This window comes from Theobroma cacao, chromosome 1 (assembly GCF_053813885.1).
Source record: "Theobroma cacao isolate CCN51 chromosome 1, ASM5381388v1, whole genome shotgun sequence".
NCBI lineage: Eukaryota > Viridiplantae > Streptophyta > Magnoliopsida > Malvales > Malvaceae > Theobroma > Theobroma cacao.
Window position 1 is genome coordinate 36555866 of NC_142639.1, and position 15827 is coordinate 36571692.

The window sequence follows — 15827 nt, forward strand, 5'->3', positions numbered from 1 at the left end:
AAATCAAATACTGTTGAGAGTCAATGGGTGGATTATTCAGCCCTGATTGATGGGGAATGGGGTATTTGGTAAGTAAATAATAGGGATGGGTAGGCAACAAAATTTACGACCCAAAGATTTCAGGCTGAGCTGTGTCTGCATGAATTTCTCACCATATGAGGAAATTTCCTTTAATTGCTTCTTGACTTTGACGGCCCAAATAAAACATGTTTAACCTTTAAAATTACTAGTGATTTTTTATTTTAAGAGACGTTATGCTTTTGATTAGTTGTTTTGTTTGTCTTTAATGGATAGAATTAATGATTAGTAATTAATGGAAAGAATTAATGCAGTTGTTTTATTTACCTATTTAGCCGCATGCTCTCGGCCCGTTCGAAAGATGAAGGGAGATAATCATTTGCATTTTGTTTTTTAATTTTGTACATTCTTTACTACATGAGCTGATAGTTTAGCAATCCTACAGAAAAGTACTCTTGACAAAGATAGATGGCGGTGAGCAATAAATGAATTGGGGTCACTCTCCCCGGCTATCATGTCAAAGACACCGTGGCAATTCAAATTGTTTTCTTCTACTTTTGTTTTTGAAATATTGTTTTCTTCTACTTCAATTGCGCAAAGTAAATCTTCTATCGAAACGCGCTCAGACTTGACAATCCAAAAATCAAGTCAGTCAACTTAAGTTTCGGCTGTGCGCGGGAGCAGTGGACAGGGTGTGAACCGAATTTCTGATCATCTTGTGATTTGACAGGTGATTGATTAATGGTGGACCAGTCCCGAACAAAACCCGCTCGATAGGGTGGGGGTGGGCAACGGTTCTGATCGCCGAACCGAATTTATGATCACCGAACCGAATTTATGATCACCGTGTGATTTAATGCTTAACATGGACCAATCCCCAATAAAACCCGCTCACTAAGACCACCGTCACTCCTCCCTGGCTCCCTCCGTCCAACTCAGGCAAATTCCATCTGGGAAGTGACGCCACGCGCTTGGCGACGCACGTGGGGCTAGAAAACCGAAATACCAGTCTAATAAATAATATGCAGCCAAAAGGCTGAACACAGTAAAAATAAAAATAATTAAAAGTCAGGACCAAAGGTCAGCATCTGTCAGCACTGAATAGCGATTAGCCTATATGTCCACGACTTATATGGGAGGCCAACGTTGATTTTTGTCCAGTGAAATAAAAACTTTAATTCGGGTAGTAATGCCAAATTGTCAACAAAACGCCAGCGAATAAAACAGCTAAATCTCTGCTCTTTTCTCGTTTTATAGACATTCGGTTTTCTTATGTGCAAACGTGCTTTGGTTTCTGTGAAAGAATCTTTGTGCGCCTTTGAAACCTGTGGAACGGATGTCAAGTAAGTACTTGGCCAGGTTGGATGTCTTTTTGTAGTTTCACGGTGCAAATTCTCCGAACTCTCTTCTGAAGCTCGCAGCAACGTTCAGTTTGGCTTTTCTTTTTTATTCTTTGTTTCTTTTGGTGAAACTGTGTTCCAGGTTTGGTTCTATGGTTCTTCTTTGTTTTGCATGCTACTGTTTTGTGATCATTTTGGTCCGATTTGGATTGGTTTCTTCCTTTTCCATAAAAGTTTTATCGCTTTTCATTGCTTTTAATGGGATTTATTACTTACTTTTATTTCACTGGTTTTCATTGATTTCTTTTTAAAGAAAACCCTTTTTTTTAACCTTTCTTCATTTTTTTTTATTGACATGACTCTTTATCAAATTACTCTCTTAGTTGTATTTTTCCTTTAATTCATCTCAACAGTGTGTTCCGTATTTATTATTATTTTTTTCAGAGCAAGGAATCTGTCTTCGTAGTCGATATATTTATTTTTCTGTTGACTATAGCCGCTTCAAAGTTTTTAGACTTCGTGGGCCTTAGAGCTCCGGTCACTCGTTCATCGTAGAGACCAGGCTACTGCTGTGTCCCTCTCGTTCCTACCTTTCCCTTCTGCCTTTTTCTTTCTAGCCTCACGTTAAAGTTCATTGTGAATGCTTAAAAGCTTGAAGGTACTTCTCCAGACTCTCGTTTTCCATCCAGTGAAGCAAAAAATTGGAGTTGATTTGATGTTTTGCTTCCATTTTCCCTGTCAAGCTCTTTTTGGCAAATATTGTAGGATTTAGCCTTTTGAGGACTTAACTTGATCACCATCACCTTTTCCTTCTTGAACCTTTTCACTGCCTTCTTCTTGTCTTATCTTTTTGGATCATATTCCTTTATTACGGTATTACATGTTACATAGTAATATGTTGGTGTATTTGTACAGGGAATGGAAGGAAATATATTGATTGGAATCGAGTTCTAGAAGGGTGATTTTTGTCGACTTTCACGTCAAATTGAGTGAGCATGTCTTCCGCTACTTGGATTACTTCGCTTTCCTGTTCAACCTCTGTGATTCAATCCTCCAGGGAGACATCCATTCCTGTTGTATTCCAATGGCTGAGATTCATCTTCCTCTCTCCATGTCCTCAGAGAGCTCTTTTCTCTGCTGTTGATCTCTTGTTCTTGCTCACTCTACTTTGCTTTGCGGTTCACAAGCTCTATTCTAGATTCGCAGGCAACAGCCATGGCAGCTCTGACATCGACAAGCCTCTGATAAGAACCAACAGGGCCCTTCCCAGAACTACCATGTGGTTCAAACTATCTTGGATTGTAACGGTTGTCCTGGCGCTTTGTTATACTATAATCTGCATCCTTACATTTCGTAGAAGTAGCCAGAACCCATTGAAACAATTTGATGGAATATTTTGGCTGGTTCAAGCCATAACTCATGCGGTTATTGCAATCTTAATCATCCATGAGAAGAGATTTGAGGCTGTTAACCACCCTCTCTCTCTCCGAATTTATTGGATTGCGAATTTTATCATCATTTCATTGTTTACAGCTTCTGGGATCATTCGTATGGTGTCTGTTGAAACAAATCAGGATCAGAATTTGAGGTTGGATGATATAGTTTCGCTGATTTCTTTTCCATTATCAGTTCTTCTTCTTGTTGTTGCTATTAGAGGGTCAACTGGTATAACAGTGACTAGGGAACCCGAAGCAGCAATGGATGAAGAAGAAACCAAGTCGTATGAACCACTTTTGAGCATATCCAAAGTGAGTGGCTTTGCTTCAGCTTCTGTAATATCAAAGGCCTTTTGGCTCTGGATGAATCCTTTGTTGAGAAAAGGGTATAAATCCCCTCTCAAGATAGATGAAGTTCCAAGTCTTTCACCAGAACATAGGGCCGAGAAGATGTCAAAGCTGTTTGAAGTGAATTGGCCTAAACCTCACGAAAAATCCGAGCACCCTGTTCGAACTACATTGCTACGGTGCTTTTGGAAGGAAATTGCCTTCACTGCATTCCTTGCAATCGTGCGGCTCTGCGTTATGTATGTTGGTCCTGTTCTAATCCAAAGTTTTGTCGATTACACTGCAGGGAAAAGAAGCTCTGCTTATGAAGGATATTACCTTATATTGATTCTCCTTGCTGCTAAGTTTGTCGAAGTGTTGAGCACTCACCAATTTAACTTCAACTCTCAAAAACTTGGAATGCTCATTCGCTGCACTCTTATTACTTCTTTATACAAGAAAGGATTGAAATTAACCTGCTCTGCTCGTCAGGCTCATGGGGTTGGACAGATTGTGAATTACATGGCTGTTGATGCTCAACAGCTCTCTGATATGATGTTACAGCTCCATTCTATTTGGTTGACTCCTTTGCAAGTTGCTGTTGCCTTGGTGCTTTTGTTCAGGTACCTTGGTGCTTCAGTGGTCACGTCTGTGCTTGGACTTCTAGGTGTTCTTGTCTTTGTAATAATGGGAACCAGAAGGAACAACCGTTTTCAATTCAACGTGATGAAGAATCGTGACTTGAGAATGAAGGCAACAAATGAAATGCTTAATTACATGCGGGTTATCAAGTTCCAGGCGTGGGAAGAACACTTTAATAAAAGAATCCAATCTTTCCGTGAAACAGAGTTTGGATGGCTAAGCAAATTCTTGTATTCAATCTCTGGGAATGTCATAGTAATGTGGTCAACGCCATTACTGATATCAACCCTCACATTTGGGACCGCACTTTTTTTAGGAGTGAGACTTGATGCAGGGGTAGTGTTCACAACAACAACTATCTTTAAGATCTTGCAGGAGCCCATAAGGGCCTTCCCACAGTCCATGATCTCACTTTCACAAGCAATGATATCATTGGGGAGATTAGATACTTTCATGATGAGCAAGGAATTGGTAGATTCATCAGTGGAGAGACAGGAGGGCTGTGATGATGGAATTGCTGTAGAAGTTAAGAATGGAGCATTTAGCTGGGATGATGAAAATGGAGAGGAGGTTCTGAAAAAGATTAATTTCGAGGTCAAGAAAGGGGAGCTTACCGCTATAGTTGGGACTGTGGGATCTGGAAAGTCTTCTCTTCTGGCTTCAATTCTTGGTGAGATGCACAAAATTTCAGGAAAGGTATGAAGTCTGAGAAGGAATCTGTGTCTTTGCTTTCTTCATTTATCTATGCATTGTGCTTAGATTTTGTTGATCAAAATGTTTGCATTTCATGATAGTTGGTTGTACATGCATTTTTTTTTCCTAATACCAAGGTTAGTTCTTAATGGGATTTGGTTAATTTATGTATTTTTCTCATTTTGCCCTAAAATAGCTTCTAGTATTCATATTGGAATATTAAGGGGACCAATTCATTTATTTTTGTGGTCTTCTGATAGTCAGACATCTTAAATTTCACTCAGTTCTTGATTGTTTAAGATGCAATAACACCGCAAAAACAATGCAATAGACTGATGAATGATTGTTAAATAAAATTCTTGCTGTTTCCACAACAGGTTAAGCTTTGTGGGACAACTGCATATGTAGCTCAAACATCTTGGATTCAGAATGGGACAATTCAAGAGAACATCCTATTTGGTTTGCCAATGAACAGGGAGAAATACAGGGAAGTTATAAGGGTTTGTTGTTTGGAGAAAGACTTGGAAATGATGGAGTTTGGTGATCAGACTGAAATTGGAGAACGTGGAATTAACCTCAGTGGTGGCCAGAAGCAAAGAGTACAACTTGCTAGAGCTGTTTACCAGGATTGTGACATCTACCTTCTTGATGATGTCTTTAGTGCTGTCGATGCTCATACAGGGACAGACATATTTAAGGTGACATTATTATCTGGTCCTTTACAAGCTTTGCAATTCTTGAAAAGAAATGATGCATCCTTTGATTATATAAGTTCTCAGAAATGTAGTAGCTAGCTTGTTATATAAAAGCATAATCTGCATATTATTAACAGATAATGAGTGGAAATGATATATCAATATGCTAAATCTCAATTCTTAATATCTTGAGAACAATGGTAAATCATGTGAAATTCAATTAAAGGCAATATACCTATTCCAAATAGATGAGAAAGTCTTTTTTTTTTTGGAAAAAAAAGCAGTCTTTCTTGGTTCCAAGTGTTACTGCCAATAAACATTTCTTTTTCTTCTTTGAGTGATGTTTAGGAATGCTTAAATTTGTTGCCATATTACCCATATGCCTGAAGCTGCTAATATGATTTCCATAGATAAGTCCCATATCTGCTTCAGATTAGCTTATCAGAAAGTTATATTTGATAATAAAATAGGAAGTCAAGTTATTTAGTATTTCAATATAATGCATATATGAGAAAATTACAAGAATAGGAAGTAGTTGCTTATGAAATCTTGCTATATTTATTTTATCTGCTTTATCTGCAGGAATGTGTGAGAGGAGCTCTCAAAGATAAGACTATTTTGCTTGTAACCCATCAAGTAGACTTCTTGCATAATGTTGATCTGATCTTGGTAAGTGGACATGTATCATCTGTTTTCTGGAAAAGTCACAAGCACGCATGTGTATTCATGTACAAGAATATCTATGTTTCTAAAAAATTCATGTGTAAATTCCAGGTGATGCGAGATGGGATGATAGTACAATCCGGAAAGTACAATAGTTTACTAGACTCTGGCATGGATTTTGGAGCTCTAGTAGCTGCACATGAAACAGCCATGGAACTTGTAGAACCAGGCAACTCCATGCCTGGCGAAAATTCCCCCAAAACATCAAAATCTGCTCTGGGTGATTTCAACCTTGGGGGTGCAAATGGTCAAAATAGGTCTCAAGACCACCCAAAAACTGACAATGGGGATTCTAGGTTAATCAAAGATGAAGAGAGGGAAACTGGTAAAGTCAGCTTGCATGTGTATAAAATGTACTGCACTGAGGCTTTTGGCTGGTGGGGAGTAGCAGCAGCATTGTTATTTTCTCTGTCATGGCAAGCTTCTCTAATGGCTGGTGATTATTGGCTGTCATATGAAACATCAGCTGAACGTGCAATTTTGTTCAACCCTTCACGATTCATTTCTGTTTATGCCATCATAGCAGCTGTGTCAGTTGTGCTGATTGTGTTCAGAGCCTTTTTTGTTACACTTATGGGGCTCAAGACAGCCCAAATCTTTTTCAGGCATATTCTCCAAAGCATCTTGCACGCCCCTATGTCCTTTTTTGATACCACACCTTCAGGAAGAATTTTAAGTCGGGTAGGGTTTCAAAGGGTGAACTGTGGTACTTTCTCATCACAGCATACCTGTATATGCATATTCTTACTATCTTTTCTATTTTATTGCCCAAAAAATGAAAGTGAAAAGAAATGAGTGGAGTCATATTTCCAAGAAACAAGTGATTAGAATGGTATGGTATCTTAGGACTGACAGATTCCTTCTTTCTTTAATCCACAGGCATCAACTGATCAGACCAATGTTGATATCTTCGTCCCATTCATTATGGGGATTACTATTGCTATGTACATTACACTTCTCAGTATCTTCATTATCACATGTCAATATGCTTGGCCCACAATATTCTTGATAATTCCACTTGCTTGGCTGAATTACTGGTATCGGGTACGGATCTTACATTTCACATACTTTTCAGCATTTGTTACTTTGTTTATTACAATCTAACATCTTATAGGACAAAGATCATGAAATAAGCATATTATGACTGCACCAATTGCAGATTTAAAGAATTCTTTGTCCTATCCTAAGTCGATGTGTCTAGCCAGGCATGTTATTAGTCGTTCTAAATGGTCTCTACTGCAAATGTCAACCATCTATTCTCTTCAAGTGTTGACCAAATGTTATCTGACCATGTTCTCATTCACCAAAATAGGTTAAATGTTCCATAAAAAAAAAGGTTAAATGTTGACCTCTTGCTTGCAGATTTTCGTGCTTTATATTTGGAACAGCAGTTAGTTTATCCACTTATGTCGTAGTTGACCTATTAATGGGTGTCAAAACCTGATTTCTGCATCACGAGAGATTATAGAAGGTCCATTTGATGATATTTATTTCTCTTGAATTGCAGGGATACTACCTTGCGTCATCTCGTGAATTAACTCGCCTTGACTCAATCACTAAAGCTCCTGTCATTCATCACTTCTCTGAAAGCATCTCTGGAGTTATGACAATTCGTGCATTTAGAAAGGAGGATGAGTTTTGTCAGGAAAATGTCAACAGAGTTAATTCCAATTTACGCCTGGATTTCCACAATAATGGATCCAATGAGTGGTTGGGCTTCCGTTTGGAACTTATTGGGAGTGTAGTCCTCTGCCTTTCTACCATGTTTATGATCTTGTTACCTAGCAGCATCGTAAAGCCAGGTAATTGTATGCTGCAATCATAGTTCCACAGACCAGATCTCTTAATGATTTCCATGTGAAACCACAAAGCATTTGATCACTTGAATATATGTCATTTTTTCCTGATACTAAGCTGTACAGTGAAGCAGCTGAATGCACACTACTTTGTAACATTTATGCAACAAAGCTTTTTGAATTTTACTATCTGAAGCACTTGGTTTGTGATCATTTGTTGATATTGTATGCCTTACTCAGTCAAAGGCCATCAAAAGATCATCAATTTGATACTCATTATTAGGGTATGGTTTAATTTCTTTATCGTATGATATTTTCTGGTTAAATTAATTTCTACAATCAATATTGTCATGTCTAACAGATGGTCCATTAGCCTAGTGAAATCAAGAATAAAAGTTTCTAGTTAGGTCAGACCTCATCTTAAAAGGAGGCTTACATGTAAAATAATGTCAACTAGTGCCATCAAAGATCTTTTATAATATTTCTGGTAGAAACTTGACTTATTTTGCATATTGCAGAAAATGTTGGGTTATCTCTCTCATATGGGTTGTCTCTCAATAGTGTGTTGTTCTGGGCCATATATATGAGCTGCTTTGTGGAAAATAGGATGGTTTCCGTTGAAAGAATAAAGCAGTTTTCAAATATTCAGCCAGAAGCAGCATGGCATATTGAAGACCGTCTTCCCCCTCCAAATTGGCCTGCCCATGGCAATGTTGAGCTCAAAGACGTGCAGGTAACTGGCTTTTAGACCATCCTGGCTATAACTTCTTACAGACTTTCTGCTAAAATGGAATAAAAGAATATACTACAATACCCTTATGCATATTGCTGAAGGCCTGCATATCCAGTGATTTTATAGGACTGAAGTAATGCTGATATTTTGATTTTGGCAAACAGGTTAGATACCGTCCAAGCACTCCTCTTGTGCTTAAGGGCATTACTCTGAGCATTAAAGGGGGTGAGAAGATTGGCATTGTTGGTCGGACAGGGAGTGGGAAGTCAACTTTAATCCAAGTTTTCTTTAGATTGGTTGAACCAACAGGAGGGAGAATAATAATTGATGGTATAGATATCTGCATGCTAGGACTGCATGATCTTAGGTCACGCTTTGGGATCATTCCTCAAGAACCTGTCCTTTTTGAAGGAACTGTGAGAAGCAACATTGATCCGGTAGGACAGTTTTCAGATGAAGAGATATGGAAGGTAAACTTTGTTATCTCAACAACAACAATACCATTTGGGGTCAGATATATGGATGCCAAAAATCAAACATTCTTCCTATCTTTTTGATAGTTGTTGTTCCAATTTGTCTTTCCTGTTTCCCCTCACCCAGATGCATATTAGTAGAAGTTGTTTCCACTCAATGGAAGTTTTAATTATTTTTGCAGAGCCTTGAGCGCTGCCAACTTAAAGAAGTGGTGGCTTCAAAACCTGATAAACTCGATTCTTTAGGTAAGTTATTCTCAATTTTTGCCAAGTGCATTCAGTGGAATAGTGCCTGAGAATTACCAAAATCCTTTCCTTCTGATTTTTCAGTGGTTGATAATGGCGACAATTGGAGTGTGGGGCAGAGGCAGCTTCTGTGCTTGGGGAGGGTTATGCTAAAGCACAGCAGGCTTTTGTTCATGGACGAGGCAACCGCATCGGTTGATTCACAAACTGATGCCGTAATCCAAAGGATCATCAGAGAGGACTTTGCAGCCTGCACAATTATCAGTATTGCTCACAGAATACCCACAGTCATGGACTGTGATCGGGTTTTAGTTGTTGATGCAGGTTTGTGCTTCTTTCTGTTACTTTTTCACCCCGCGGGTCATTGGCATGAGCATGACAAGCTTCATTTGGCTCTAATTTGTTCTGAAAGGGAAATTCTCCTCGGAATGAATTAGACTTCAACCCAAGCATTTATTGGTACAACTTGTGTCACGAATTTTATAGCTAATGCTACTGTTTTTGTCCTTTAACAACACAGGAAGGGCAAAAGAATTTGACAAACCGTCACGCTTGCTGGAGAGGCCAACACTGTTTGCAGCACTGGTTCAGGAATATGCCAACCGCTCAGCTGGACTATAAGCCAAGAATCTGCTCTCTTGCATCTCTTGCTGCTAACGTCAATAAATCTTCTGGAGGACCTGTACTCAAAAGATTTTGCTGCTGGCTGATTGGATTGGTGACAAATTAGTGTGATGTACCAAAAGTAAAAGAACCTAGCGTACCTTGATATAGTAGGATTATGTTTCTGAAACTCGAAGAATTTGCTATTTACAATCAAAATGTAACAAGATGTAACTTTATATCTTAGGCAATACGATCATGTAGTTCTTTAGTATGCTACTTTTTCTTACTCCTTTTTTATAGGTTTCTTCTCTATATTAGATTATTGATCTTTTGTCAGTGAATGAAAATATTGCTAAACAAAAACTTCTAGCGATTGCGTCTCAAGGGTTATGCTTTCCCTGTTTCATTTAGAAATGAACTTTATAGTTTTTTACAAATGAATAATAGTATATTTAGAGTTAGTGATTTATTAAATTCCGTACAGCTCATAATCATAAGATTTTAATTAATTCTGTAAATTTTTTATTTGATACATGGAATTCCCCAATGCTAGTGAGTAGTGGTATTATTTTCTTGATTCATGATGATGAAAAAAAAGGAAAAGCAGAATTTTATAATTGCAGATAGCAACCGAAATTCAGGTAGAGTGTTTTAAATTTTTTTTTAATTATTTAAAAAATTAAAAATAAATTTTTATTTTTTTATTACTTATAATCAATTTTATTTTTATTTGAGTTAAATAAACTATTATTACTAACTGTCATTAGTCAAAATGAATGATGTATTATTTGATTGAATTAAGTAAAAAATATTAAAATTTATTTAATTTTTTTTAACAGTTGAAGAATTATTTTAAATATTAGACGTGAAATAAATATAAGATTATTTTACTAATTAGAGGCCTCTGTCTTTCTTCCATTCTTAAGAAGCCCAACTTCCTCTTTTAAGGTACGCGTGAGCCCAAACCAAGAACCCCACCATTTTCCTTCCCGCCATGAAACGACATCGTTAAGAGTGAAACACTGATGTCAAAACCCAAGCCAAAACCCTAGCCAACGATTCGCAGAGAGAGAGAAGCAAGGGCGATCCAATGGGGAGGTCGAGAAGGAAATACAAGCAATCTCGTGCGAAGGTGCAAGTGGGTCTCCCGAGAAAAAACCCTCACGTCTTCAAACCATCCTTCACTCTCCCTCCAAAGCTCCGCTCCCTCGTCGAGGTCGAGGATGCCCGCTCCAAGTGGGACGACAAAGCCAGCGTCATCCAGAACTACAAGTCCTTCGGCGTCGTTTCTAACCCCAATTTCCTCGGCGTCCGTTCTCGTACTTCTCATATCGTCGAGAGCGATTCCCTTCAAGTCCCTCATCCTCCGCCTTATGATAAATCCGCCGATGAGGTCGAACCAATTGACTCCGGCAGCGATCTCGAAGAAGATGGTCAGTTTTGCCCCCTCACTTGTCTACTGTTTTTGCCTTTCAATTTTGAGGCCTATTTAGGTTTGAGTATTTGGGTAAAAAAAAAAAAACCCATGAATTCAATACTATTATGAAACCATAAGTTTTTGGCAATTGCTTGTAGAAATTTCGCTTTATAAAACTTCATTGTCCTTTTAGGACAATAATGTAAAAAAACTAGAAGGTTGCATTACCTTTTTGCTTGTTTCTCTCTCGGACTGTTTTATTGACATGCTGTATCTTTTGCCTTCATAGACTTAAAAACAGCACTAGGGAAGAAGCGAAGAGATGGAAAAAGCACACATTTACAGCCCTTGACCACTATGCAACGTCTTCATATTGGCTTGCTGATTGAGAAATATGGCGATGACTACCAGGTTGGATGGTGTTTCTTTCCTATATTTGAAGTCGTAATAGTAATTTTTATGATGGTAGTCTTCCTAATCGACGCTTTTATTTTTACAGGCAATGTTCATGGATACAAAATTAAACAAGATGCAGCATTCGGTCGCGACTCTGGAGAAATTATGCAAGAGATATCATATGTTTGGACATAAAAATCCTTTGATATTACCTAACTGAGAATGTCTCGTTTTGCATCATGCCAATCTCTCAGGACACCGGAGATTGCAAAAGTAAAAAAAAAACCAGAAAGAAAGAGAAGAGAGGATAGTTTTGCCCTTTTTTTCATTTCTAGTTCGAAGTTGTATGGATCGGCAGTGATCCTTGTAGCCTCCCTCAACTTTCAATTTGGATTATTGTATTCTCATCTTGGCAAGGAAGTAAAGTTACTGATTATTTATTTGAAGAGTTCGTTGGTAAGGTGCCCTGCTTTGACTTCTTAAGTGCATATCTATCGAGTTGTTAGTTGAGATGAAATTGGTGAACCGCCAAATTCAATTGGAAAGGAATGTGAAAACGATCCAAGTGACATCCATTGAAATCCCTAGTTTTCACTTATTCATTTCCACATTCCACTTGTGAGGTAATCCTCAGATTCATGCATATCATAGAGAATAGTCTCATGTCGACGAACATTCAGAGACTGCAAACAGAAATACGTCATCTCAATAGCTTAGACACCTGGTATTAAATGTTCATTCGAAGAATATGTAGATTTACAATAGGAAATAGAAACACTTGGAATACATACGAGTAAAAATAAAAACATATACAGATTTACACCCGGAAAGAAACAGCTGCCTAATCAGGCGCCAATGAATGCCCGACACTGGGATTCCCAGTGTTCCTTTGCCTGCCGAACTCTCTCCACTCTTTCTGTCTTAAGTCGCTGCTCCCAGTATTCATGACAGCTGCTCAAAAAATGCAAGATCCGAGTAAGAACCTGGAAATGGGTTCAAAAGCACTAGTAGAGGGGCAACACATAATGATACATATTCATTTGTCACTCTTCCCACACGCAACTTCCCCCTTCCACAGATAAATATTTTGTGAAAAAATGAAACAAGGAACCTAGTTAAGAAACCATTGTTCCGATTAAAGAAAGAAGGAAGCTAGAGGAACATACCTTCTCCTTAATAATATACTAAGCTCATCCAAATGCACAGCACCTTCATAAACTCCTGCCTGAAGTCAGAACAAAGATAAATTACAAAAATGAAGAATAATTACTTCTGATGGTAATAATGTTGAACATGCTTCTCAAGGTTCAGGGTGCTAATTGCTGCTCAGTGCGTTATCAATACAAAGAGATGATATACTCGTCAGTTGTCACTCAAGAAACTTGGGAATAGGGATGACAACAGAGGAGATTTTTTATCCTAGTCATTTCCTATACCTGTGAATGGCATATGAGTAAATAAGCAGAAGTATGACACGGCCTCGCACGCAAGTGCTTTCTAAACATACTCACAAGAATCTCTTTTCATCTCAAATGACAAGAAAGAGGTAGAGGGGCTATGGAAACCTCATCATTAGTTCATTTATTATAGATTGTACAATCACATACAGAAACTTTGGCTTGGTAGTGTTAAAATCAGCTTCAGAAACTGCAATAAATTCTTGATGGACAGTAGTTGTTCTAGCATCATATGTGATTACAGAATAAATATAGCTTTTAGTCTACACAAAAACGTTCACTTTATGAGATTGGAATGCATCCATGCATTAGACTACATGCTTCTCTGTTATGTAAAGAAAGGCCCTTTATCCAAAGAATGAACGAAGACAGAAAGGCAAGTTAGTTCAGAAACTAATTATGGAACGTAGACACTCACCTCTCGACATAGAGGACATTTTTCTTTTGGCTCCGCTGCTTTTAGTCCATCAACAATAGTCACGGAAGCAGCTGAACAAGCACACATGTAGCAGAATATATGCCCACAAGTGAGGGATACTGGATCAAATACTGTATCCTGTTACATTGACGAAGAAAAAGAAATGCCTTGAATCAGTGAAGAGAGCTATGAAGCATCCAAATAAGATAATTTCTTCTATTAAACTCTCCTTTAACTTTTATGGATGCTGTTGAAATGCCAAGAAAATGCTTTCCATATGTTCCTAGATAGCATTCCATTATGATTTAATGATTTTGATGTCGAAGGGTTTTTACTATTTCAAAGTCCAACTAAAATCCAGAATCCTATATCATGGAGTGAAAACATCAGATCTCTTTTCTAAAACCAAAGCTCTACCTTAGCCTGAATGTGTGTAAAAACTCCAATTAGCGACTACTAAGTTTAGCAAGTTTTATAATGTAAAATATTTCTATACCGTTTATTTTCTTCTAGTGATACATTTTTTGACAAATCTTTCAGTTAGAAAACTGTAAAATCATATTCTAAAACTCACTTTTGTAATTCCCGGTGATGTGCTTTTCTAAACTTTGTTTGGGAGCAAATTATTTTGGTGATTAATAGAGAGATGGTACACAAAGTGTCCCTCTATAAGAGCTGAAATCTTGCTACTTACCAAACATATAGAGCAAGTCAAGTCAATGTCAAGCTTGACAGAATCAAAAAGTTCACAAGACAGGGATGGTTTGCCATCATTAAATGTGAGGTAGCAGCCCTCAAACAATGCAGGGGTCTTCCTTGATTTGACCTTGGTTTCCCTCAAATTGATATGGAAAGCCATAAGCTCACATAGCCATGGTGATTGAAGGATTTCCATGTGCATACTTTGTGCTTGTGACCTGAAGGCTTGCCCTTGTTTGGAGTAATGAACCTGCATTCCATTTGAAAGCACATAAACTTAAGCAGAACTAGAATAGAATCTTTTCCACCACACCGGATTACCATAAAAGTGCACATTCTCCACAGTAAAATAAACATACCTTATCATATTTCTTCAGTATTTTTCGAATTGCAATAGCATTAATCAATGCATAGGTTACCAGGTCCTTCCCTTCTTCAATCAAGGCAACATGGCTTCCTTGCAGCTTGCCTTTGAACCAAATGAAGTACTTCCTGAAGCCAGAAGCCAGATGTAGCTCAAGCAATTTCTGTGCGCGCTCATTGAAGCAGCCTACTACATCAGACATTTCCTTGAGAAGGGAAGGGAAGAAGGTCCCGTCGCACACTGGCAAATTAATTTCCATTAGGAAGGGAGTAGGTCATAAGTGTATACAGATGAGAACAAAAGGTTTAAAGAACAGTACGAAACAGTCTCACAGACATACATGCGTAAGATTCAAGTAACAACTTATTTTTTGTTCAATATCACTATATCAGATTATAGACAAAGCAGATAAATCAGAAATGAATAGCTTCCCCAGGCCTAAGAACCTTTCTTCTTTGCATTTTTCTTTCCCCTAAGGACTCCACTTTCAAATCACCAAATTTAAAGCGCAAAGAAAGATCCAGATCAAAAAAAGAAGGAAAAATCTAGAAGGGAATAACAAAAGATAAAAAGTATCAAACTGTAAAAGATAAAGATGACAGTACTATCATGAACCTGTTTACTTCGTCTAATAAATCAATTACTACTTACCACCATTAACTCCAACCATGGTATAACTGCTAATAACATAGCGTTGTCAAGGACTCAAGGCTGCATCTTCTCCATAGAATCAATTTATATTGCTTAAATCATGGGTAGCTGTCACTATTACCCACAAGAAAACATGCAAATATATTAAAGATGCACATAAATATAACTAAGGCCGGCCAGCATTATCGCCTTCTGGATTGAAGAACCGCAAAAGAAGACAAGAACGAAAAGAACCCAGAAAACAAAAAGGAATATTTAACCAGAAAAATCATCCAAAAAAGGAAAGGAAAAAAAAAAAAAAAGGTGTTCCATAAACACTTTTGTCTCAATACCTGGGCAATGCTGGGGACAAGTTTGGATGGCAAGAACCCCATTAACGTCATTCTTGGATTGAAAATCCCTCCTACACTTCTTCAAAATCTTCTTAAGCTTCTTGAAACCAACCCCAGGTAGTTTCTTCTCTTGTCCTTGCACGTACTCCTGATATTTCTTGCAGAACTTCATCGGTTAATTATAATTATCCTTAAAAAACCAAACCAGTACAAAATTTTGCCGCTGGTTATTTCAATCGACTAACGTAGATAGAAAAGAAAAAGACTGCAACGCCAATCTAAGAAGACATGAAACTGATGATTGAGTAGTTCTAGTTTTTATCTCATCTTTTGGCAGCTTCTTCTGTCTCTGTTTTCTTTAAAAT

The 15827-nt window shown here is 37.8% G+C and overlaps 3 protein-coding genes across 6 annotated transcripts; 2 read left to right on the forward strand and 1 right to left on the reverse strand.

Annotated features, from left to right (window-relative positions):
- Positions 1-1208: 1208 nt before the first annotated feature.
- On the forward strand, positions 1209-9999 carry ABCC4 (multidrug resistance-associated protein 4). Of its 3 annotated transcripts, none has more exons than XM_007050835.3 (12): positions 1209-1361; positions 2274-4459; positions 4834-5154; positions 5734-5820; positions 5926-6555; positions 6754-6918; positions 7382-7676; positions 8189-8403; positions 8568-8873; positions 9059-9122; positions 9207-9446; positions 9643-9999. In XM_007050835.3, the coding sequence occupies exons 2-12, from the start codon at positions 2354-2356 to the stop codon at positions 9741-9743; spliced, it is 4530 nt and encodes a 1509-aa protein (XP_007050897.3). In that variant the 5' UTR covers positions 1209-1361; positions 2274-2353; the 3' UTR covers positions 9744-9999. The 3 variants fall into 3 exon arrangements, with proteins under 3 accessions (XP_007050897.3, XP_007050899.3, XP_017981678.2); XM_007050837.3 differs by having other exon boundaries at positions 1273-1500; XM_018126189.2 differs by lacking the exon at positions 1209-1361 and adding an exon at positions 1819-2016.
- A 771-nt stretch (positions 10000-10770) lies between these two features.
- Positions 10771-11987, forward strand: LOC18613548 (nucleolar-like protein). The gene is made up of 3 exons (XM_007050839.3): positions 10771-11161; positions 11435-11556; positions 11645-11987. Exons 1-3 carry the CDS (start codon positions 10819-10821, stop codon positions 11759-11761), a joined length of 582 nt encoding a protein of 193 aa, XP_007050901.1. The 5' UTR covers positions 10771-10818; the 3' UTR covers positions 11762-11987.
- Positions 11988-12222: 235 nt separating this feature from the next.
- On the reverse strand, positions 12223-15827 carry NLA (SPX (SYG1/Pho81/XPR1) domain-containing protein). Of its 2 annotated transcripts, XM_018114019.2 has the most exons (7): positions 15463-15604; positions 15131-15244; positions 14475-14719; positions 14111-14365; positions 13417-13554; positions 12708-12766; positions 12223-12492 (listed from the first exon to the last, which is right to left on the reverse strand). In XM_018114019.2, the coding sequence occupies exons 2-7, from the start codon at positions 15147-15149 to the stop codon at positions 12387-12389; spliced, it is 822 nt and encodes a 273-aa protein (XP_017969508.1). In that variant the 5' UTR covers positions 15150-15244; positions 15463-15604; the 3' UTR covers positions 12223-12386. The 2 variants fall into 2 exon arrangements, with proteins under 2 accessions (XP_017969508.1, XP_007050902.1); XM_007050840.3 differs by lacking the exon at positions 15131-15244 and having other exon boundaries at positions 15463-15827.